Source organism: Mobula birostris, chromosome 1 (genome assembly GCF_030028105.1).
Source record: "Mobula birostris isolate sMobBir1 chromosome 1, sMobBir1.hap1, whole genome shotgun sequence".
NCBI lineage: Eukaryota > Metazoa > Chordata > Chondrichthyes > Myliobatiformes > Myliobatidae > Mobula > Mobula birostris.
Window position 1 is genome coordinate 59,800,697 of NC_092370.1, and position 26,547 is coordinate 59,827,243.

The 26,547-nt window shown below is 40.7% G+C and overlaps 1 protein-coding gene across 2 annotated transcripts in view; it reads right to left on the bottom strand.

Annotated features, from left to right (window-relative positions):
• The window catches only part of colec12 (collectin sub-family member 12), a 142,438-nt gene that overhangs the window by 18,919 nt on the left and 96,972 nt on the right, over positions 1-26,547 (bottom strand). For both annotated transcript variants that reach the window (XM_072255819.1, XM_072255828.1), the window contains exons 4-6: positions 17,048-17,146; positions 12,350-13,396; positions 10,401-10,895 (exon numbers count right to left, since the gene is read on the bottom strand). In XM_072255819.1, coding sequence (XP_072111920.1) covers positions 10,401-10,895; positions 12,350-13,396; positions 17,048-17,146 — 1,641 coding nt within the window. The remainder of the gene's footprint in view (positions 1-10,400; positions 10,896-12,349; positions 13,397-17,047; positions 17,147-26,547) is intronic.

Here is a 26,547-nt window from a genome sequence, read left to right on the forward strand (position 1 = left end):
GCAGAAGAAGCAATCAGCGTGCTGAAAGCAGAGCAAGTCTTGTTGGCTCAATCTCATCTCAGGCTGCATAACATCATATCCAACAGTGCTGAGGTCATGCAACATTTTCCATCTGAAATCTCACCAAAGGTCTACAGAATCTTGATCTTGGATAGGACTTCCCTCCTATTCACAGCAGTTTAGGCCTTGGATGGGACCTTATTGTCAACACCAGGTTGCTGATACCAAAAGACACAACATATCATGACATGCTTTTGAATATCAACATCCTATTTGACTATTTTGGATTTGGCGCTCCAGTTAATATCCAGGAATGCTTCATGTTCAGAGAGTTGACCTTAGATACTTGTGGATGGGATGTCCTACTCAGAGAACGGGAAACATGAGCAGTGGTAGCAGAGGTGTTTGTCCCTCCGGGATCTTAAATGTTTGAAGACTCCAAGAACCTACACAGCAATTCCCCTATCTACAACTCAAAAGGAAGAGGCCTGCCTCTTCTGTGATGCATCAGCTAAAGCTATTGTTGCTGTTGTATACCTGCTGGATATAGTGAAATTGGATTCATCCTGGTAAGGCAAAACTTGCTTCCAAACTCGAGTTAAGCTTGAACTTGGTGCTGCTGTTCTAACATTTGAAATGGCAGAGGTAATAGCTGAAGGTCTGGACACAGGACTAGATAATATCAAGTTCTTGACCAACAGGAAGGTCGTGCTCAGTTATACATTTAATGAAACAAGAAGATTCGATGTTTATATACAGAACATAATAGGATCCAAGGTGTCAAGTGATCAACCCAGCAGAGCCAATGGAACTCTGTTCCTACTGATCTGAACCTGGCTGATCATGCCACAAGATGGCGCCAAGCTAATCAGCTCACCCTCTCCTCATGGTTAACTGGCCCAGCATTTCTTGCTGATCCCCACAAGGAACATAACCAAGGCTGGCATTTTCAAAGTGAGAAAGGGTAAAGACTGTGTTGTAAGACTGCCTTCAAGACAAGTCTCTAAGACGATCCTTCCTTTATTAAAGATTTAGTGAAATGATCGCTTGGCTTTCATTTCAATAATTAAGTTTGACATCCAATGGATGCCAGGCAGGGAGTGTTCTGGTGCAGAGGAGAGCAAAGGAGGATGAGATGGGATAAACACAAGAGATTCTGCAGATGTTGGAAAATCCAGAGCAACGAACACAAAATGTTGGAGGAACTCAGCAGGTCAAACAGCATCGATGGAGGGGAATAAACAGTTGACATTTCACGTTGAGACTCTTCATCAGGACTGAAATGGTATGGGACAGAAGCCAGAATAAGAAAGTGAGGATTGGGAAGAAGTACAAGCTGGCAGGTGATAGGTGAGACCAGGTGAAGGGGAAAGTGGGTTGGTAAGGGACAGAGAAGTTGGGAGGTGATAGATGGAAAAGGTAAGGGCTAATGAAGACGCAATCTGATAGGAGAGGAGAGTGGACCATGGGAGAAAGAGAATCAGGAGGGTCACCAGAGGGAGGTGACAGCAGATGAGGAAAAGAGAAGAGGTAAGAGGGGTACTAGAATAGGAATTATCAGAAGTTAGAAAAATCAATGTTCAGGCTGTAAGGTTGAAAGCTATTCAGATGGAATATGTGAGGTGACTTGATAGAGGTGGACGAGATGATAAAAGGCTTAGACTGAGTGGACAGCCAGAGACTTTTTCTCCAGAGTGGAAATGGGCATTCGAGGGGCATAATATTAAGGTGACTGGATTAAGATATTGTGGAGGTGGGGCGGGGGGGAACGTCAGACATAATTTTAATTACATTGAGAGTTGTGGATACATGGAACATGCTGTCAGCGATGGCAGATACATTAACGACATTTAAGGAACTCTTAGATAGGCAAAAGGATGACAGATAAATGAAGGGTTATGTGGGAGGACAGGTCAGATTGATTTGAGTAGGTTAAAGGGTTGGCACAATATTTATGGCCAATGGGACTGAACTGCATTTTTGCTGGAGTCAATTATAAAAGATGAAATTACGACACATCTGGATAGTAGTAACAGGATTGGTCTGAGTCAGCATGGATTTACGAAGGGGAAATCGTGCTTGACTAATCTTCTGGAATTTTTTGAGGATGTAACTATGAAAATGGACAAGGGAGAGCCAGTAGATGTAGTGTACCTGGACTTTCAGAAAGCCTTTGATAAGTCCCACATAGGAGATTAGTGGGCAAAATTAGAGTACATGGTAATGGGGACAGAGTACTGACATGGATAGAAAATTGGCTGGCTGACAGAAAACAAAGAGTAGCGATTAACGGGTCCCTTTCAGAATGGCAGGCGGTGACCAGTGGGGTACCGCAAGGCTCGGTGCTGGGATCGCAGCTGTTTACAATATTTATTAATGATTTAGATGAGGGGATTAAAAGTAACATTAGCAAATTTGCTGATGACACAAAGCTGGGTGGCAGTGTGAAATGTGAGGAGGATGTTATGAGAATGCAGCGTGACTTGGACAGGCTGGGTGAGTGGGCAGATGCATGGCAGATGCAGTTCAATGTGGATAAATGTGACGTTATCCACTTTGGTGGTAAGAACAGGAAGGCAAATTATTATCTAAATGGAGTCAGGTTAGGAGAAGGGGAAGTACAATGAGATCTAGGTGTTCTTGTACATCAGTCACTGAAAGCAAGCTTGCAGGTACTGCAGGCAGCGAAGAAAGCTAATGGCATGCTGGCCTTCACAACAAGGGGAATTGAGTATAGGAGTAAAGAGGTCCTTCTGCAGCAGTATAGAGCCCTGTTGAGACCACACCTGGAGTACCTTGTGCAGTTTTGGTCTCCAAATTTGAGGAAGGGCATTCTTGCTATTGAGGGAGTGCAGCGTAGGTTCACAAGGTTAATTCCCAGGATGGCGGGACTGTCATATGTTGAAAGATTGGAGCGACTGGGTTTGCATACACTGGAATTTAGAAGGATGAGAGGGGATCTGATTGAAACATATAAGATTATTAAGGGATTGGACACTCTGGAGGCGGGAAGCATGTTCCTGCTGATGGGTGAGTCCAGAACCAGAGGCCACAGTTTAAGAATAAGGGGTAGGCCATTTAGAACGGAGTTGAGGAAAAACTTTTTCACCCAGAGAGTGGTGGATATGTGGAATGCTCTGCCCCAGAAGGCAGTGGAGGCCAAGTCTCTGGATGTTTTCAAGAAAGAGATGGATAGAGCTCTTAAGGATAGCAGAATCAAAGGTTATGGGGATAAGGCAGGAACTGGATACTGATTGTGGATGATCAGCCATGATCACAGTGAATGGCGGTGCTGGCTCGAAGGGCCAAATGGCCTAATCCTGCACCTATTGGCTAGTGTCTACTGTCTATTGTCAATCATCTGCATGACATCAGTAGTTAATCATGTAAATAGATTAATAGTAACTGTACATGCTATTTTTCTTCTCTAATATTGAAGTCAATGGAATGTGCCATGACTATAGTATAACTGCATGAAAGGCAACCAACTGAGATGGAAAATAAGTAGGGGAATACAGCTTCATTTAGGGATTGTTAAGAGTAATGGAACCAGTCAGCAGATAGAGCTCAGTTACACATTAGTTGTGATCTAATCAATTTGATTTAGTGATACAGAGTGGAATTGGCCCTTTTGGTCCTTCAAACCACACTGCCCAACAACCCCCGACAGCCCAATTCAACCCAAACCTCATCATGGAGCAATTTATAATGAGCAATTAACTGACCTGATACATCTTTGAACTGTGGGAGGGAACTGGAGGACCTGGGGGAAAAAAGACATCCATGCATTCCACAGGGAGGGTGTACAGACACTCCTTACAGAGGACGTCAGGACTGAACTCTGAATTCCGATGCCCTGAGCTGTAATAACGTCGCACTAACCACTACGCCACTGTGATGCTGGAACAGGACTGAGGTCATTGATGGTCTGCTATTACATTTCTACACCCAATTCTTTAGAGAACAAATGCTAGCACTCCTCCAATTACCTGAAGAAAGATGCTCTGATTCAAATAGATGGGAGTATTAAAATTGGAGGATATTACTTTTGAATAAAGATAACAAAAAGAATATAATTCTATATGTCAGTATAGAAATGATGTGTCGGTATTTCAGTGGAGTAAAGGAAATTATAGTGGCATGAGGGAGGAACTGGCCAAAGTTGATTGGAAAGGGACACTGGCGGGAAGGACGGCAGAGAGGCAGTGGCTGGTGTTTATGCGAGAAGTGAGGAAGGTGTAGGACAGGTATATTCCAAAAAAGAAGAAATTTTCGAAGGGAAAAAGGATGCAACTGTGGCTGACAAGAGAAGTCAAAGCCAAAGTTAAAGCAAAGGAGAGGGCATACAAGGAAGCAAAAGTTAGTGGGAAGACAGAGGATTGGGAAGTTTTTAAAAGCTTACAGAAGGAAACTAAGAAGGTCATTAAGAGGGAAAAGATTAACTATGAAAGGAAGCTAGCAAATAATATCAAAGAGGATACTAAAAGCTTTTTCAAGTATATAAAGAGTAAAAGACAGGTGAGAGTAGATATAGGACTGATAGAAAATGACGCTGGTGAAATTGAAATGGGAGATAAGGAGATGGTGGAGGAACTGAATGAGTATTTTGCATCAGTCTTCACTGAAGACATCAGCAGTATACCGGACACTCAAGGGTGGCAGGGAAGAGAAGTGTGTGCAGTCACAATTACACCAGAGAAAGTACTCAGGAAGCTGAATAGTCTAAGGGTAGATAAATCTCCTGGACCAGATGGACTGCACCCTCGTGTTCTGAAGGAAGTAGCTGTGGAGATTGCGGAGGCATTAACAATGATCTTTCAAAAGTTGATAGATTCTGGCATGGTTCCGGAGGACTGGAAGATTGCAAATGTCACTTCACTATTTAAGAAGGGGGCAAGGAAGCAAAAAGGAAATTATAGACCTGTTAGCTTGACATCGGTGGTTGGGAAGTTGTTGGAGTCGATTGTCAAGGATGAGGTTACGGAGTACCTGGAGGCATATGACAAGATGGGCAGAACTCAGCATGGATTCCTTAAAGGAAAATCCTGCCTGACAAACCTATTACAATTTTTTGGGGAAATTACAAGTAGGCTAGACAAGGGAGATGCAGTGGATGCTGTATATTTGGATTTTCAGAAGGTCTTTGACAAGGTGCCACACATGAGGCCACTTAACAAGATAAGAGCCCATGGAATTACGGGAAAGTTACATACATGGATAGAGCGTTGGCTGATTGGCAGGAGACAGAGAGTGGGAATAAAGGGATCCTATTCTGGTTGGCTGCCGGTTACCAGTGGTTTTCCACAGGGGTCAGTGTTGGGGCCACTTCTTTTTACGTTGTACATCAACGATTTGGATTATGGAATAGATGGCTTCGTGGCTAAGTTTGCTGATGATACAAATGTAGCCCCCCTGGCCACCCTCAGGGTCGCTCAGCTCGCTGTTGTCTAGGGAAACAACCCTCGGCCCCGCCAAACTGGTTAATTAGTTTGTGTAGATGCTGTGTGATGTACCCCACCCCACCCAAATAACAGACAATACACCAGATACGATTAAATGATTTACAGTTTATAGATATTACTGGAACTATATAATTAATAGAGAATAAAATATAAAAGTAAAATAAAAGGCGCCACACTTATCAAAGTTCAATCTCTTCGTGCACAAAACAGTTGGAGCTCAAGAACCTTCTTCTTCACCCTGCGACCTCTCGGACCACCTCGACTGGCCGCCTGGGACCAACAACGGTGGTCGACCAGACGCTCCACACGAGTCCGTCTCCATCTCCTTGCCGAACGCCCTCCTCGGGTTTCGACCCGGTTAGTGGACATCACAGCACCTGGTTCACCCTCTGTTTCACTCTCCCGCCTCCTGCCCCAAAACCCCGCGCATACAAATCTTCCAGATACACCAAAATCATAACAACTATCCCAATTGGTTAATAGCACATTGCTATCTCTATTAACCCAAGCGAATGTCTAGCTAGAGACTTCCTCAGCATTTAACATAACAAAGAAGCATTCCCGAGTATAACATAACAAAGAAGCCATTTTAATTAGTCTACGCAGTAAAAGACGAAACCCCCTTACACAAAGACAGGTGGAGGGGCCGGTAGTGCTGAGGAAACAGAGAGTCTGCAGAGAGACTTGGATAGGTTGGAAGAATGGGCAAAGAAGTGGCAAATGAAATACAATGTTGGAAAGTGTATGGTTATGCACTTTGGCAGAAGAAATAAACGGGCAGACTTTTACATAAATGGGGAGAGAATTCAAAGTTCTGAGATGCAACGGGGCTTGGGAGTCCTCGTGCAGGATACCCTTAAAGTTAACCTCCAGGTTGGGTCGGTGGTGAAGAAGGCGAATGCAATGTTGGCATTCATTTCTAGAGGAATAGAGTATAGGAGCAGGGATGTGATGTTGAGGCTCTATAAGGCACTGGTGAGACCTCACTTGGAGTACTGTGGGCAGTTTTGGTCTCCTTATTTAAAAAAGGATGTGCTAATGTTGGAGAGGGTACAGAGAAGATTCACTAGAATGAATCCGGGAATGAGAGGGTTAACATATGAGGAACATTTGTCCACTCTTGGACTGTATTCCTTGGAGTTTAGAAGAATGAGGGGAGATCTCATAGAAACATTTTGAATGTTGAAAGGCATGGACAGAGTGGATGTGGCAAAGTTGTTTCCCATGATGGGGGAATCTGGTACGAGAGTGCATGATTTAAGGATTGAAGGGCGCCCATTCAGAACAGAAATGCGAAGAAATTTTTTTAACCAGAGGGTGGTGAATCTATGGAATTTGTCGCCACGTGCGGCAGTGGAGGCCAAGTCATTGGGTGTATTTAAGGCAGAGATTGATAGGTATCTGAGTAGCCAGGGCATCAAAGGTTATGGTGAGAAGGCCGGGGAGTGGAACTAAATGGGAGAATGGATCAGCTCATGATAAAATGGCAAAGCAGACTCGATGGGCCGAATGGCTGACTTCTGCTCCTTTGTCTTATGGTCTTATGGTCTATATTTATGCAAAGGATAGCCTTTATGTACATAGCAAATATATTAGTCTTATAAGTAAACAATATATTTTTTGGTGTAATGGAATACATGTTTTGAAACACAAATTAGAAGCAAGATTACTCTGACACTCAAGTTTGTAACTCCATTTAATAAGATCATAGCTGATCTTTCTAACTTCAGATCCACAATCCATTTGCTAACACCACTTTGCTTATCATGCATTTTTCTACCTTTGCCTTACCTATAAAAATGCTATCACACAATGTTATTAAAAGCCATAGTAGAATCACAGCTTCTGATTTTATAAATAACTCAAATTGTTTCTTATAATGGCTCCCATACCAAACAATTAGGGAGACAGACTAGTAGGACCCTGTACAGATTACAGAGGAGGAGGTGTTTGCTATCCTGAGACAAATCAGGGTGGATAAATCCCCAAGGCCTTACAAGGTGTTCTCTCGGACCCTATGGGAAACAAATGCAGAAATTGCCAGGGCCCTAGTGGAGATGTTTAAAGGTTCAAAGGTTCAAAGGTTCAAATGTTTATTTTATTATCAAAGTATACAACTCTGAAATTCTTTAATTCTCCGGGTAGATCATCCTTAGTGGTAGGAGAGATGCCAGAAGATTGGAGGATAGCTAATATCATTCCACTGTTTAAAAAAGGCTCTAATTAGAAACAAGGAAATTATAGGGTGGTGAGCCTGACATCAATTGTGGTAAAGTGACTGGAAGGTATTTTAAGGAACCCAATATATACTTGGATAGACATGGACTGATTGAGGATAGTCAGCCTGGCTTCGTGTATGGTAGGTCATGTCTAACTAATCTTACAGAGTTTTCGAGGGAGTTACCAAGAAAGTGGATGAAGGCAAGGCAGTGGATGCTGTCTACATGGACTTCAACAAGGCAGTTGACAAGGCCCTGCATGGAAGTTCACCAGGAAAATGAGGTACTAAATTGGATTAGACATTAGCTTTGTGGGAGAAGCCAGAGAGTAGTAGTAGATATTTGCCTCTCTGACTGGAGGACTGTGACTAGTGGTGTGCCACAGGGATCAGTGCTGAGTTCTTTGTTGTTTGTCATCTAGATCAATGAACTGAATGATAATGTGGTCAACTGGATCAGCAACTTTGTGGATTACACCAAGATTGGGGGTGTAGTGGTCAGTGAGGAAGGCTATCATGGCTTGCAGAAGGATCTGCATCAGCTGGAAAAGTGGGCTAAAAAATGGCAGATGGAAATCAATGCAGACAAGTACTAGGTTTTGCTCTTCAGTGGGATGAACCAAGGTAGGTCTTACACAGTGAATGGTAGGGCACTGAGGACTGTGGTAGAAAAAAGGGACCTGGGAATACAGGTACATAATTCATTGGAAGTGATGTCACAGGTAGGTAGGGTCTTAAAGAAAGCTTTTGGCACTTGGCCTTCATAAATCAATGTTTTGAGTACAGGAGGTAGGATGTTAAGTTGAAGTTGTACAAGACGATGGTGTGACCTAATTTGGAGTCTTGTGTGCAGCTTTGGTCACATACCTACAGGAAAGATGTAAACAAGCCAGCATGGTTTCATGAAGGGAATATCCTGCCTCACCAACCTATTGGAACTTTTTTAGGTAATCTCAAATAAGATTGATAAGGGAGAGGCTGTGGATGTGTATTTGGATTTTCAAAAGGCCTTCAATAAGGTGCCGCATAAGAGGCTGCTTAATAAGATGAGAGCCCATGGAATTACAGGAACAATATTGGAATGGGTGGAGCATTAGCTGATAGGCAGAAAGCAAAGGATGGGAATAAAGGGATCCTATTCTGATTGGTTGCCAGTTACTAGTGGTGTTCCGCAAGGGTTGGTGTTGGGGCCGCTTCTTTTTACAATGTATATCGATGATTTAGATTATGGATTAAATGGTTTTGTGGCTAAGTTTGTCGATGACACCAAGATAGGTGGAGGAGCAGGAACTGTTGAAGAAACGGAAAGGTTGCAGAGAGACTTGGTCAGTTTAGGAGAGTGGGCAAAGAAATGGCAGATGAGATACCAAGTTGAGAAATGTAAGCTGTACATTTTGGAAGAAGAAATAATCGGGCAGATTATCATTTAGATGGGGAGAAAATTCAAAAATCAGAAGTGCAAAGGGACTTGGGGGTCCTTGTGCAGGATATCCTAAAGGTTAACCACCAGGTTGGATCGGCAGTAAGGAAAGCGAATACGTTGTTGGCATTCATTTCAAGAGGAACAGTGTATAAGAGTAAGGAGGTGTTGATGAGGATCTCTGGGGCACTGGTGAGACCTCATTTGGAATACTGTGTGCAGTTTTTGGCCCCCTATCTTAGAAGGCATGTACTGATGTTGGAGAGAGTTCAGAGAAGATTTATGAGGATGATTCCTGGAATGCAGGGCCTAACATATGAGGAGTGTTTGTCTGCTCTTGGACTGTATTCATTAGAGTATAGAAGAATGAGAGGGGATCTCATAGAAACATTTCGAATGTTGAAAGGGTTGGACAGAGTAGATGTGGAAAGGCTATTTCCCTTGGTAGGTGAGTCCAGGACAAGAGGCCACAGTCTTAGAATTAGAGGGTACCCATTTAAAACAGAGATGAGGAGAAATTTTTTTAGCCAGAGGGTCGTGGATTTAAGGAATTCGTTGCCACATGCATCTGTGGAGGCCCAATCATTGAGAGTGTTTAAGGAGGAGATTGATAGGTATCTATCAATAGATAGTCAGGGTATCAAGGGATATGGAGAAAAAGCCGGAAATTGGAACTAGATAGGAGAATAGTTTAGCTCATGGTGGAGTGGTGGAGCAGACGCAATGGGCCGAATGGCCTGCTTCTGCTCCTTTGTCTTGTGATCTTGTGAAGGTTGAAAGAGTACAGAGAAAATTTACAAGGTTGTTACCAGGTCTGGAGGACCTGAGTTATAAAGAAAGATTGAATAGGTTAGGACCATATTCCTTAGAACGTAAAAGATTGAGAGGAGATTTGATAGAGGTATACAAAATTATGAGGGGTAGGGTATAGATAGGGTAAATGCAAGTAGGCTATTTCCATTGATGTTGGGTGGGTCTACAACCAGAGGTCATGAGTTAAGGGTGAAAGATGAAAGTTCAAGGAGAACATGAGGGGAAACTTCTTCACTCAGAGGGTTGTGAGAGTGTAGAATGAGCTGCCAGCACAAGTTGTGCACATGAGCTTGATTTCAACATTTCAGAGAAGTTTGGATAGGTACATTGATGGTAGGGGTCTGGAGGCTGTGGGCCCAGTGCAGGTTGATGTGAGTAGGCAGTTTAAATGTTTTCATTATGGACTAGATGGGTCAAAGGACCTGTTTTTGTGCTGTATTTCTCTCTGACACTTAATCTAGTGCATACTGTAATTAAAGATTTTTACCATTTGGCTTCGGAGTAACCGTTGAAGGATGATTTCTTTGTCCTGCAAGACCAGAAGAATGGCTTAGTTGACCATTAGAAGTCATTGGTATTGCTAAGCCCTGTGGTCCTTTTGGGCCTGGTGGTCCTTGTGGTCCTACTGGTCCTGGTAGTCCTGGTGGCCCTCTGCTTCCTGCAGCTCCTGGTTGGCCTTGTTCCCCAGGTGCTCCTGGAAGACCTATTTTGCCACTGGGACCTGGCAGTCCATTGCTTCCTTTTGCTCCAGGTGTTCCAGGTCTTCCATTTGAACCCTTTTGACCTTTCATGCCAGGTGGCCCTCTAGATCCCTGACTGCCCTTTTCTCCTTTACTTCCTGCAGGACCTCGAGAACCCTTTGGACCTATCGGTCCAGGAATTCCTTCTTCTCCCAGGTCACCTTTTTGTCCTTTTGCTCCCTTATTGCCAGGTGGTCCTTGTATTCCTTTATCACCTTTAGGACCTCTTGGACCAGGAGGACCTATATTTTCATTAAAAAACATGCATTTTAGTACATGTCCTGTGGTCAGAAATAAAAATATTCAACTTAGTTTCATAATTCCTCAGTCACCATAATGGAAGTGCTCCTCTTCAAGTTAACAATAAAGACAGAGGAGCCCTTATACATCTGGTGCCACACAGTTCATCAACCTAGAAGGAGGACACCAAATGTGCTCAAAAAACTTGATCACAAATATTTCACAGGGTTTATTAATTTGACAAAAAATATATCCTCCATTGAAGTTACTATCCATAATAATTTTTTTTTTTAAAGTTTACCTCTTCCAATCTTTACCTGAAGTCATCTAATGATCTGGCCTTCACCTATAGGGGCGAAGATTCATTATCCTCTGTTATGTACTCTCCCTCTACAATCCCCAAACCTAGCTCCAAGTCTGATGTCAATGATTGACCTCAGTACCCTCACCATAATGTAACTCATCTGCTGAACCTATATTCTTGATATTCACTGCTCCTCAAGAAACAACCTGAACTTGCAATTTCCTTTTTGGCCAGGTCGTCATCATCTTTGAAATGATTCATGGCAGGGTCTTGGACTGACCACGTCATTGCAGAATAATTTCCCCATTACTTACCCAAAACTTAAATGTATAAAGTTCTGAGCCCTAATCTATTGTAACTGTTAAGAATATTTTATAGCTTCTAGCTCTGTGTCTTCACAATTTACAGATGATTATCTTAATCCCATTAAAATTCTCTGCTTATTTTTCGTAATTTATTCATACTTCTACAAGCCTATTCTTCTTTCTTGAAAATTATAGATCTATTTCTTCACATTGATTGTCTGTCTGGGTACCATATCCGATGCGAACTTTGGTGACCATGGTTTTCCATATAGATCTATCCTTTGTTTTTTGCATGACTTCCATTTCCTTGATGTGTAGCCACCTGGCTATGTTTTTGATGTACATAAGCCAAGGTATTGATTACATATTAATATTTTGATTTTCAGATATTTTGTGAATAATAAAATATTTTATCGTCTCTCCCTCCTGATTGATTAGTCCTCAACCAATCAGGTTTCTGCTGAGCCACACCAATGGATTTTGGGGGTCATCTGGTAAAGGAGGCTAGTGAAATAGAACTAGAGGAAAAGAATTTCAACAAAGATGAAGGTCTCACTCTAAGTAAGAACTGGAATTTGATTGAAAACAAGGTAGGACAGCGGAAACCTAATTGATTGAGGACTAACTAAGCAGGAGGGATGGATGACAGGGGTAAACATACCACTCAACTAGACATGCCTGGGCATCATCCCTGATGAAGATGGTAGAGCTTGTCAGCGAAACGCCGGTTAAAATTGATACCTGTGCCCTGCTGGTGGTCTGAAAAAAGTTTGTTCATCCTCATCTGAATTTAATTGACAAGTGGTAAAAATAAATCCCTCTCACCCTGATTGTGAAAAATGCTTACCTTGAAGAATTGTGAAGTTTTGAATCAGTTGAGTGTGTTTTTTGTCCACAAGCTTCATTTCTTCCATTATCATAGACAAGTTGCCAACCTCAATGTCCAGTTTTGCTTCCATTACACTCTGCTGTGCTTTGATTAAAGAGCTATCCATGCGGATACTGTTCATGTTGGCAGTCAAGGTGGCTAGCTCATCAGCATGCTGACTTAAGGTATTGGTACAAGTAGTTTTAATATCATTCAAGTTGTTTGTTAGTGACCGGAGATGTTGCATAGTCCAACTGCTATTGCCCATGATAGTTCTAATATCCCTTTCATTTATATCCATGCGTATTTCCAGTTGTTCAAAACTAGTAGCAGTTTTATTTTCATGGTCTTTTTGATATTTCTGTAGATCCTTGAGACTCTCTTCATGAATGTTAGCCATAAAGCTAATGTTTGCCATCTGGCTAATGAGAGAATTCAGCTGATTACTCATATCCTCCAAAGTGTCACTATTACCTGTCACCATGACAGAGTTGTTCACTGTTTGGAGTTGCAGATATTGTAATTTCTCTTTTAACCAGTCAGTGTCCTTTTGTGCTTGAAACAATGCCTGTTGGAGAGCCTGCCAGTCATTTCTTATCTTTTGAATTGCCTGACTGGCATCATCAACGGATTTCTGCAGTGAACTGAATAAATCCCTTTGCCGAATCTGTGTCTGATTTATTTGACTCAGATTCATAACCGTACTGCTCTGGGATTTGGTCTGTTCTTGAATGTCCTTTTGCAGCTTACCGGTGTTTTGCTCCAGGTTGTTGATGTATCCACTATAGGTCAATAATGTTTGGTTAATGGCTCTGATAGATTTTGTGTTGCCATCCAACAAGATTTTGAGGGAGTTATGGCTGGTTGTCATTGATAGCTCAGTCTCTTGTAGCTTGTCTAGTGCAGCTTTGTTTTTGGAGGCACTTCCAGCAATATCATTAAGCTGGTTCTGAAGGGACTGAATATCGGTTTTGAACTTGGACAGCTCTGAAGTGGTACTTTGATCTTTCATACCAGACTGGTCATCTACAAGATATAGTAAACAGTAGAAAACAGAATGGATAATCACAAAAGAGCAGATGCAATTTTCCTCTTTGTGTCTTCTACAGTTCTGTTTAATGGGCACTATATAGTTTAATGGATACTTAGAAGTAAGATAAAATTGACAAGGATGGTTCCATAATGGAGGCCAACTTATTCATAATTTGAAAAGTGTATACCAAAATTTTACCAACCAATCAAAGGCCATATTTTTATGATGCAAATCTAGAACTTCAGCTCTAATGCACTCCAACTCTGTCTCAGAAATTAAATTCTTTCAGTTTGCAGCCACCAATAGGGAATGACTTTCGGTGCGACTGAGCAGTGGTTAACAAATTAAGGGCAATCTTTTTTAAAATATCTAGTATAAAAACAGTTCAGATAGTCTCAATCCAGCTGTGATAGGATAAAGACCAACAAAGCAAAATTGCTCCTAATTTGGGAGATACATGACACCTTTCTTAGATCAGCTAAAGGATATCTGGTGTAAGGAACAGTAAATAACTACTCTGTTTCACAGGTAATGTTCTACCTGAACATTGTCACAACAATGCCAGAAGATCTGCTTTCTCTGGCATTGGAGGGGTTGATAATAACAAGAATTGTATTCCCAGAATCTATACCTTTGAGTAAGACTTTTCACAAAGAGTCTGGAAGGAGATTTTGATCTTCTCCAGAGCAACTCCAGTATTCCTCTCCCTTCCAAGGTTAACCTCTGCTATTACATCCACCTTTCCCTAGTGCTAATTTCATGCTGGAATTTTAATATACAGGCTTTAGTGGAATGATGAACTTTAAGAAACCCATACATCTATAGTATTCTTTTAACCTTGATGATTTGATATTCAGAAGCATATTAATACTGGATTGCTGCTGCTTAAAATAGAGCTGAATTTCCTTAATTCTGTCATTAAAAAACAAAATCAAGTATAGGAAATGCACAGGTCAGACATGGTGAAAGTGATAGTCAGTCACTTCATTTAATATTAGGCACATAGTATTTCTGTGGCTGGTTTTGGTTATGTTAACAATCAATGTTAATCCCCATGATGTTGATGGCGAGGGACGCAGATAGTATAGGGAGTAAGGAAAGAGCTAAAGAACAGGACCTCCAAGGTAGTAATCTTTGGATTACTCCCAGTAGCATGTGCTAATCAGGGTAGGAATAGGATGATGGTACAGATGACTGTGTAGATGAGGAAGTGGTGCAGGGGGCAAGGCTTCAGATTTATGAATCATTGGGATCTCTCCTGGGGAAGGTATGATCTGTGCAAAATGGATGGGCTACACCTGAACAAAAGGGGTATCAGTATCCTTGCAGGCAGGTTTGCTAGAGCTGTTGGGGAGAGTTTAAACTGATTTGGCAGGGAGATAGGAACTGGATTGATAGGGCTGGGGATGGCTCAATTGGTACACAAGTTGATGCAGTGAGACTGTGAGGAAGAACAGGCAGATGATAGGGTGAAATTGCAGTCAGTGCGATGAGTTGAAGTGTAAAATAGGGGCAAAATCAAAAAAGGTGACAAATACAGGACTAGATGCAGTGCTATATTTGAATGCACATAGTACACATAATAAGGTAGATGATCTTGTACAACAGTTAGAGATTGGCGATCAGCTATTCAGCACTGAATGTTGTGTAATGAACCAGATTTGATTGAGGAGCTCATGGTAAAGGAATCATTGTGAGGCTCTGATAGAATTCACCCTGCGGTTTGAAAGGGAGAAGGTAAAGTCGGATGTATCAGTATTACAAACGGAATTACAGAGGTGTGAGAGAGTAGCTGGCTGGAAAGGAACACTATCAAGGATAACAGCAGAATAGTGATGGCCAGAGTTTCTGGAGGCAATTTGGAAGGCACAGGTTAGATATATCCCAAAGATGAAGAAGTATTCTAAAGGGAGGCTGAGGTGACTATTGCTGACAAGGGAATTCAAAGTTAACATAAAAGCAAAAGAAAGAGCATATAATAGAGCAAAAATTAGTGGGAAGTTAGACAAATGGGACGCTTTTAAAAACCAACAGAAGACACCTTTAAAAAAAACTCAAGGAGAGGCAATTACAAAATATGAAGGTGAGCTAAGCAATAATATAAATAAGGATTTAAAAAGATAAAAGATATAAAAAGATTTTTTCAGATATATAAAGAGTAAAAGACAGTTGAGAGTGGATGTTGGACTACTGGAAAATGATGCTGGAGAGTTAATAATGGGGGACAAAGAAATGGTGGACAAACTGATTAAGTATTTTGCATCAGTCTTCACTGTGGAAGACACTGCAGTGTACCAGAGATTTGTGAATGTTAAGGGCAGAAGTAAGTGCAGTTGCTAATACTAAGGAGAGGGTGGTTGGGAAACTGAAAGGTCTGAAGGTAGATATGGCATCTGGTCAAGATGAACTACACTGCTGGGTTTTGAAAGTGGTAGCTGAGGAGATTGTAGAGGTATTAGTAATGATCTTTCAAGATTCCCTGGATTTTGGAATGGTTACAGAACAGTGGAAAATTGTAAATGTCACTCCACTCTTTAAGAAGGGAGGGAGGCAGAAGAAAGGAAATTATAAGCCAGTTAACCTGACTTCTGTGGTTGGGAGGATGTTGGAGTCCATTATTAACAATGAGGTTTCGAGGCACATAATAAAATAGGGCAAAGTCAAAGGAAGGCAAACTCAATGTTCATATTCATTTCAAGAGGACTAGAATATTAGAACAAGAATGAGTTGCTAAGACTTTATAAGGCATTAGTCAGACCACACTTGGAGTATTGTAAGAAGTTATGAGCATCTTATCTCAGTAAAGATGTGGTAGCATTGGAGAGGGTCCACAGTTGCTTTACAAAAATGATTTCAGAAATGAAAGTGTTAATGTATGAGGAGCATTTGATGGCTCAGGGCCTGTACTTGCTGGTGCTTAGAAGAATGGAGGATCTCATTGAAACCTATCGAATATTGAAATACTGAAGTCTTGTTGAAGGGTCTCAGCCTGAAACATCGACAGTATTCTTTTCCATAGATGCTGCCTGGCCTGCAGAGGTCTTCCAGCATTTTGTGTGTGTTGCTTTGGATTTCCAGAATCTGTAGATTTTCTCTTGTTTAAGAAATGTATAATTCCCATGTGGGTGTATCTTGGCTTTCATAAGTTGAATGATATTGAATTAACTACAGGATATTTGTTAAGTTTGAATATTGAAAGACCTAGATAGAGTAGGTATGGAGAGGATGTTTCCTAGAGTCGATGTCTAGGACCAGAGGGCGTAGCCTCAGAATAGAGGGACGTCTATTTAGAACAGAGATAAGGAGGAATTTCCTTAGCCAGGAGGTGGCAAACCTGTGAAATTCATTGCTACAGACAGCTGTGGAGGCCAAATGATTGGGTGTATTTAAAATGGAGGTTGACATGTTCTTGATTAACTAGAGCATCATAGGTTACAGGAAGAGAACAGGAGAATGGGGATAAGAAGGATAATAAATCAGCCATGATGGAATGGCGGAGCAGACTCAATGGGCCAAGTGGCCTAATTCTGCTCCTGTGCCTTATTTGTTTAAAAAGATCCCAATTATACTAGGATAATTTATATTTGTTTCATCATTATACAGTTTGATTTTCTTTCTGGCACAATAATTGTTGCATATTTTACCTAATTTTTTCAGGTCAGTCTCAACAGCAGTTAGTTTTTCCGAATAACTTTTTTGTGATGTTTCCATTCCTTCTGTCACTGTGTCCATTCTCCGTACAACTGGAATAATCAAGGAAGATAAATAAGGTAATATTGAGAAGTGCATTTTTCAAGTTTACCAAAAGCTTTGTGATTTTATTGTGGATTCTTTACACAGTTACTGATAAACCAGACAAAATAAGAGTTCATTTACTTTTCCATGACTTGACTTTTATAATTCACTTAAGAGGAGGCACATTTCTATAATACTTTAATGATATTGTCCATAAGCATATGCTGTGCTCAGAAACTTTGCATTTGCACTTCAAGGTATCCATGCAAGCTCTTCCAGCATGGACATATTCTGTCCATATAGCTCCTTGCATGTACTTGCCAGGATGTACCCAGGTATTTCAATTAAGAAGATTGGTGCATTACTAAGTTGTTTAATTTGTTTATGGCACTATAAGACACCAATCCTAGATGTTTCAGATGAACATGGTAACTTGGTCAAGCCATCTGCTTTTCTCCCTGTTTTCACTAAGTGTTGTAATCCAAATGAATGGCTTGCTCAAGCCCTTCAGAGGTTAATTCATAATGAGCTACATTGATAGGTCCAAGCTTGTATATACAACACTGTGGAAGGTGGTAGTGAGAAGACAATTTCCTTGCCCACATTTGATGCAATGCCATGAAAACTCATGAAATCTGGACACAATGTTAAGGATTACTCACTCCTACCTGGAATCGGAAAATCCAGAGCAGTTCTTATGACGATCTGATGGCTTTGTAGTTAGCATTACTGAGGGTTTTAAATTTCACAGCTGCCCTGGTGGGGATCTAAACTCATCTCTCACCATTATTAATCCAAGTATTATTAGTCTGATTAATTAACTGATGTGCCAATATGTTTTGCAGGCTATCATTTATGTGAAGTACTGTACTTTCTTCTGACAAGCTGACGCATAATTTTTACACATCATTTACACATAAATTACTTTATGATCCAGACACAGTAGTGTTGCCAGATTTTTAGATTTGTTTTCCGAATCCTGTTTGTGATTCATTTCAATACACGGTTGCTGCTCCACTCCAATGGATCATTCCTCCTTTGCTCAGAAATTTGATTGTTGCAAGAATGATTTTCTGACTGCATGAGCCAACTTCAGAGATGTCAATATTTCAAGAGAAAAAACACAGCTAGGAGAGCTGACAGTGGCCCAGAACCAACAATCTGTGTAATGGAAGGTTGCTGTTCTTGTAAAAGCTCCTATATTTGACATTTCTCTCAAGCAAAATGGAAACAGATTGCAGCGGTTACTTGAAAACAAACCAAACTGCTGACAGCCTAAGCCAGGGGTTGGCACTGTATGATGTGCTTTCAAAATAATTAAGCTTCAAGTCAAGAAAGGTACATTCAATCCTTTATTACAAAACCAGCAAAGATGAATGATCTTACAGTAATAAAAATCTAATGAAATTAAATTAGTGATACAACAGTCTAATAGCAATATTAAGTGGTATAATAGTGTAATTAGCGTTCAAATTAGTGGTCCCTAAAAAAAAATCACCCCGTGGCTCACTCCCTCTCAACTAGACCAAACTGACCTAAAGACAAAGCGTGAATACCATAACTATGCTCATTTGCTTCTACCACATCCCAACCCATGTGACAGATTACCACAATATACAATGCAGACAGACAGAAAATAGATACCTGGCTCCTACACAGGTGTCCTCATCGTGTGGCAGTGGCAGCATTTGAGTAATGCCACATTATTTTCAGGTTTGCACTTTCAGCAAACACTGTTGGTACAGAAGGAGAAAAAGAAACAAAAAGTGCTGAAATGCTGACATGGGTTTAAGGTAGCAGCCAGAAGTGCAATGTTGGAACATTAGTCTGATTTAAAGGAAAGCTTCTGCCAAGTCAGATGCTCTACTTGCAGTAAAGTAGGACTCTGGAACCATTGCACCTTACTCATTACAGCAAATTTCATTCTTAATTCAAAATGTGCTTTGCTAATTGCCTTCTCCTGGCTCTGCATGAGTAGAGAACACATGCATCATTTTATAGGACCAGCAAATTTAAACAGACTGGATTAGAACCAGGCAGAACTACTGCCTCTGAATCAGCACGTGCTCCAAATCAGGACTGAGAAGTTAGGAGTATTTCTAAGGAGCAAACATCATGAATAGCCTGTTCTGGTCCAAACTACATTGAAACCACAGCTAAGAAAACTTACCAGTGTCCCTACTTCCTCAGGAAGTACAGCATTCCTTTGACCCTCACCAACTATTGTCTATGCATGAATTTTTGCCTGCCCATGTAAGGCACACTTTGGTATGGCAACTACTGTGCCTGCTACTGCAAAAAACTGCAGAGAGTCATAGACACAGCTTAACACATCACTGAATCCAACCTCCCTCCAAGGCGCAAACACGAGGACATCTGCAGATGCTGGAATTTCAAGCAACACACATCAAAGTTGCTGGTGAACGCAGCAGGCCAGGCAGCATCTCTAGGAAAAGGTACAGTCGAAGTTTCGGGCCGAGACCCTTCGTCACGACTAACTGAAAGAAGAGCTAGTAAGGGATTTGAAAGTGGGAGGGGGAGGGGAGATCCAAAATGATAGGAGAAGACAGGAAGGGGAGGGATGGAACCAAGAGCTGGACAGTTGATTGGCAAAAGGGATATGAGAGGATCATGGGACAGGAGGCCTAGGGAGAAAGAAAAGGGGGAGGAGGGGAAAAAAGCCCAGAGGATGGGCAAGGGGTATAGTGAGAGGGACAAAGGGAGAAAAAGGAGAGAGAGAAAAAGAATGTGTGTGTGTATATAAATAAATAATGGATGGGGTACGAGGGGGAGGTGGGGCCTTAGCAGAAGTTAGAGAAGTCGATGTTCATGCCATCAGGTTGGAGGCTACCCAGGTGGAATATAAGGTGTTGTTCCTCCAACCTGAGTGTGGCTTCATCTTTACAGTAGAGGCAGCCGTGGATAGACATATCAGAATGGGAATGGGACATGGAATTAAAATGTGTGGCCACTGGGAGATCCTGCTTTCTCTGGCGGACAGAGCATAGGTGTTCAGCGAAATGATCTCCCAGTCTGCGTCGGGTCTCGCCAATATATAAAAGGCCACATCGGGAGCACCGGACGCAATATATCACCCCAGTCGACTCACAGGTGAAGTGTTGCCTCACCTGGAAGGACTGTCTGAGGCTCTGAATGGTGGTGAGGGAGGAAGTGTAAAGGCATGTGTAGCACTTGTTCCACTTACAAGGATAAGTGCCAGGAGGGAGATCGGTGGGGAGGGATGGGGGGAAGGAATGGACAAGGGAGTCGCGTAAGGAGCGATCCCTGTGGAAAGCGGGGGGGGGGGGCAGGAGGGAAAGATGTGCTTAGTGGTAGGACCCTGTTGGAGGTGGCGGAAGTTACGGAGAATTATATCTCCAAGGGCTTTGTCCATTCTTCTTGCTGTCTTGGTAAAGCAGCTGGCGTAATCAAAAACGCCACCCATCCTGGAATTCTCCCTTCTCCCTCCTCTCATCAGGCAGAAGATGCAAAAGCTGAAAAAACACATGCCCCCATGCTCAAGGATAGCTTATATCCCACTGTTACATGACTATTGAATAGTTCCCTAGTATGACAAGATGGACTCTTGATCTCACAATCTACCTCATTATGACCTTTCAGCTTATTGTCTACCTGCATTTTCTCTGTAACTGTAACACTTCATTCTGCATAGTTACTGTTTTCCTTTATACCACCTCAAAACACTGTTGGAATGAATTGATCCGTATGAATGGTGTGCAAAACAAGCATTTCACTGTACTTCAGAACATATGAAAATAATAAACCAATTTTAAAATCCAATAAAGAGTTCAAGGTAAACTTGTTAACCCAGGCAGTGATTTGAATGGGGAACTCAATTGGAACATGAAGAGTTTGAGACAATTGTATAAAAATATTTTGAATGATGAAGCAACATTCGAGAGAATAGAACAGAAGGACAGAGACACAATGTCGGAAGGGACGGATAAAAGGAATTGATAATAGGGGGAGAGAACAGAAAGGCAGTTGTGGATCATAAACATCACAAAGGACCAGTTCAACTTCATTGCATCTTCTGTGTAGTAAATATTATGAGTAGTACTTTTGTTCGGGAAACAAATCATGCTGCCTTTGGCTAGATCACCACACCTACATCCATGACTCAGGACAGCTATTGTCATGTGACCCTGACAAAATATTTCTGAACAGGGGTTTAAACAAGGACCAGTACCCATAAATTTATGGTCTCCTGGAGGGTAGGAAGACGCATCTACTTTATCTGTGAAGGTTTACTGAGGAAATCATTGTGATCCAATGGTCATGAAGTTGATTCAGTAGCATACCTTCAGGTGCACTAGGGGACCATTGAAAGGTATAAAAGATGTCCTAGTCACCCTCTGCAGATACGTGCGACTCTAGCTGCAGCAGTTCTTCATGCTGAAGGAATCAGATTTCCACAACCAGGGAAGTGCGACTGGCATTTAACTCAAATAAATTCCTGCACAGGTCTCTTTTTCAGATATTATTACATTAACTGTTCATTCCGTAGTAAATAATTTTGACTTGAAATATAGCATCATAACACCCTGTGGAATATATCTTTTTCTGGGTTGGGTATGTGCCCCTATTTCCTTCATTAGAACATAAATAATGTGGTCTTTTACATCCAAGGTAGTTTCAGGTTTTTATCCTGAAGATCGAGCAATGGATATTAGATATATTCTTTGCTTACTCATATTTAGTCTAGGAACTTGCTTTGCACATCTTGTGATTAAATTACTTTTTGAACAGTCATTAATTTTGCAGTTGCTGGATGGCTTTGAGATATAAGGTTAAAGGTCAAAAGTACATACAGAGTTACTCTGTGGCCATTATTTGATCTCAATACACAATTCTATTTGTAACATTTGTTCCCTCCAAGCTTATCTCCACTGTCCTTTACTTGTGATTGCTATATTTCCCCATTCCAAACATAAAGTGGTATTCTTAAAGCTGTGTCCTTCTGTTCTATCCACGTGGACACAATCCAGCACAAGTGATGCTTTGATAGTCACTAACGTGCTTCCATTGAGAAAAGCATGTCAAGATGGCTCTACGAGAAGAAATCACCCTCAGTAGGTAAATGTACCGTATTCCTCCTGTCCCTTCAGCCCTCTCAGTAGCTACAGTTGTTTATACCATTTCTTCTCCAACTATCACTGCACCCCAACTGACCTCTGAGAAGTACAGCACAGAAATAGGCCCTTCAGCCCATCTAGTCCACATCAGAACCACTTAAACTGCCTACTCCCATTGACCTGCACCAGGACTATAGCCCTCCACTTCCCTACATCCATGTACCTTAAATATTGAAATCGAACTAGCATCCACCACTTGTTGCTGGCAGCTCATTGCATCCTCTCATGACCCTCTGAGTGAGGAGGTTTCCCCTCATGTTCCCCTTAAACTTCCCACTTCTCACCCTTAACCCATGACCTCTGGTTGTAGTCCCACCCAATCTCAGTGGAAAAAAAGGCCTGTTTGCATTTATCCTATCTATACCTCTCATAATTTTGTATACTTCTATCAAATCTCCTCTCAATCTTCTACATGCTAAAGAATACAGTCCTAACCTATTCAGTCTTCCCTTATAACTCAGGTCCTCCAGACCCAGCAACATCTTTGTAAATTTTCTCTACACTCTTTCAACTTTGTTTACATTTATCCAGTAGGTGGGTGACCAAAACTGCACACAATACTCCAAGTTAGGCCTTACCAATGTCTTATACTGTACACTTCCAACATATCATGCCATCTCCTGTACCCTATACATTGATATATGAAGACCAATGGGCCAAAAGCTTTCTTGTGATGCCACTTTCAATGAATTAGACCTGCATTCCCAGTTCCCTTTATTCTACCACACTCCTCAGTGTCCTACCATTCACTGTGTAAGACATACCCTGGTTGGTCTTACCGAAGTACAAAACCTCGCAGTTGTCCGCATTAAATTCCATCTGCCATTTTTTAGCCCATTTTGCCAGCTGATGCAGATCCTTCTGCAAGCCATGATAGCCTTCTTCACTGTCCACTACACCCGAACCTTGGTATCATCTACAAATTTGCTCATCCAGTTACATTATCATCTAGATCATTGATATAGAGGACAAACAACAAAGGACCCAAGACCGATCCCTGCAGCATACCATTAGTCACAGGCCTCCAGTCAGAGAAGCAACCCTCTATGGCCACTCTATGGGTTCTCCCACAAAGCCAATATCTAATCCGAATAACAACCTCATCCTGAATGTCGAGCAACTGGAACTTCTTGACCAGCCTCGAATGTGGGACCTTGTCTAATGACTTACCAAAATACATGTAGACAACATTTTGCCTTCAACCACTTTCCTGGTAACTTCCTCAAAAAACTCTGTAAGGTTGATTAGGTGTGACATACCACGCAAAAAGCAATGCTGACTATCCTTAATCTTTCATCTACCCAGATGTTTAGTCCCTTAGAATACCTTCAAATAACTTTCCCACAACTGATGTCAGACTGGCTGGCCTATAATTTCCTAGTTTCTGTTTAGAGCCTTTTTTAACCAGCAGACCGACTTTGACTATCCTCCATTCCTCTGGGACCTCCCCCGTCACTAATGATGATTTAAGTATCTCTGCGAGGGCCCTGGCAATTTCTGCACTTGTCTCCCTTAGGGTCCGAGTGAACACCTTTCCATGTCCTGGAGATTTATCCACCCTGATTTGCCTCAGGGTAGCAAGCACCTCCTCCTCTGTAATCTGTACTGGGTCCATGAAGTTGATGCCACGTCGCCTCATTCCTATAGATTTTATGTCAATCTCCTGATTAGATACCGATGCAAAGAATTCATTTAAGATCTCCCCAATGTGTTTTCGGTCCATACATGGATTACCATTCTGGTCTTCCAGAGGACTAATTTTGGCCCTTGTAATCTTTTTGCTGCTAACATGGCTGTAGAATCCTTTAGGATTCTCCTTCACCTTTGTCTGCCAGAGAACTTCACGCCTCTTAGACCTCCCGATTGCTTTTTTAAGTGTTCTCTTGCATTTCTTGTACTCATAAGCACCTCATTTATTCCTACCTGCCGATACCTGTAATGCATCACCTTATTTCCCCTAACCAGGGCCTCAATATCTCTCAAAAACTAAGGTTCCCTAAACCTGTTATTCAATGGTTCAATGGTTCAATCTAATAGAACCATTCTTACCTTTTATTCTGACAGCCACATACAAGCTTTATACTTCAAAAATTTCACTTTTGAAGGCCTTCCCCTTACCAAGTACACCTTTGCTAGAAAACAGCCTGTCCCAATCCACACATGCCCAATAATTTCTTTCTTTTTAAATCTTTTTATTAATTTTTCCAAAGTTATAAACAAAATAACAATGTTGATACAAAGAGATTGGAATAATCTTATTGTTAATAAACATATACAGAAAAGATTTCAGATAACACAGGTATAATAGACTTCCAAACTCATGATGTAAGTAATCATAGAGAAAAAAGAAATACAAAGAAAGAAGTACAAAGAAAACCCACCAAAAAGACAAAAAAAAGGAACTAAATACTAAAATACTAAGCCCAAAAAAGCAAACGGAACAAAACAAGGCTAGACTGATATCTTAAATCGAACACGTTCAGTAATGTTGTCAACTCCGCTCCTCTATTCATATATTTTAAGTTAATAAAAAGGATTCAGAAAGGTCAAATTACATCATGTGAAAGTATTGAATAAATGGTTTCCAAGTCTCTTCAAATTTAACCGAAGGATCAAAAATATCACTTCTAATTTTTTCTAAATTTAAACATAATATAGTTTGGGAAAACCATTGGAATGTAGTTGGAGGATTGGTCTCCTTCCAGTTCAATAAAATAGATCTTCTGGCCATTAAAGTAACAAATGCAATCATCCAACAGGCTGAAGAAGGTAAAGGTTGAGATAATATCAAAAATATCTTTCCAATATTTTTCCAAAAGAGGACAGGACTAAAACATATGAGTTAAAGAAGCCACCTCAGAGTGACATCTGTGACAAATAGGGTTTATATGGGAATAAAGATGGGCTAATTTATCTTTAGACATATGGGCTCTATGCACTACTTTAAATAGTTATTGCTATTCATGACTCCCCTAATATATTTGGCATCACCTGTGGAAATGAGACACATAAATTATCACTATATGCAGATGATTTACTATTATATATTTCTAACCCGGGGAAATCTATTCCAGCAGTATTAACTTTGCTTGCTCAGTTTAGTAGTTTTTCTGGTTGTAAATTGAATCTAGGTAAGAGCGAACTTTTTCCATTAAATATGCAGGTTCCCATTTATAGATGTTCTCCATTCAGAGTGATTACTGGCTATTTTACTTATTTGGGAGTTAAAATCACTAAGAGACACAGAGACACAAGGATCTATTTAAGTTCAACCTTTTACCGTTAATTAATCAGGTTAAACAACTGATTACTAAGTGGTCCCCATTGTCTCTATCACTGATTGGCTGAATTAATGCTATTAAAATGATTATTTTACCTGAATTTTTATATTTATTTCAAATGATACCAATTTTTATTCCTAAATCTTTTTATGATACTATTGATTCTAAAATTTCCTCTTATATGTGGCAGAACAAAAATCCCAGATTAAGTAAAAAATATTTACAGGTCCAAGAAAGATAGTGGTTTGGCACTGCCTAATCTAAGATTTTATTACTGGGCAATTAATATTCGATATTTAATATTTTGGAAACAAGATTGGAATATAATTCCAAGCCCACATTGGGTAAACCTTGAAGGCTACTCTGTACAAGGATTCTCATTAGCTTCCATTTTAGGAACTTCACTTCCTTTTGTACTATCTAAATTGAATAAACAAATGGTTAATCCAATAGTTAAACATACATTATGAATATGGTTTCAATTTCGTAAATTTTTTGGTTTGAATAAATTTATATTATCAAACCCTGTTATATCTAATTTTTTTTTCAACCCTCGGTTATGGACCAAGCCTTTTTGGTATGGAAAACGAAAGGTATAACATGTTTTCATGACTTATTTCTGGATAACTGTTTCATGTCTTTTGAACAGTTATCTAAGAAATTTGATTTGCCTAGATTCCATTTTTTTAGATATTTACAAATAAGAAATTTTTTAAATACTATGTTGCCTACCTTTCCGACCTCATACCCTACTGATATCATCGATAAAATTTTAGGTTTAAATCCTCTTCAGAAGAGATTAATAGCATCTATCTATGATATAATTATGAAATTACAGCCAGATGTATCTGATAAAATTAAAAATGAATGGGAAAGGGAACTTCAACTTTGCCTACCCATAGAGAAATGGGATAAAATTTTTCAATTAGTTGGTACTTCCTTTATATGTGCTAAACATACATTAATGCCCAA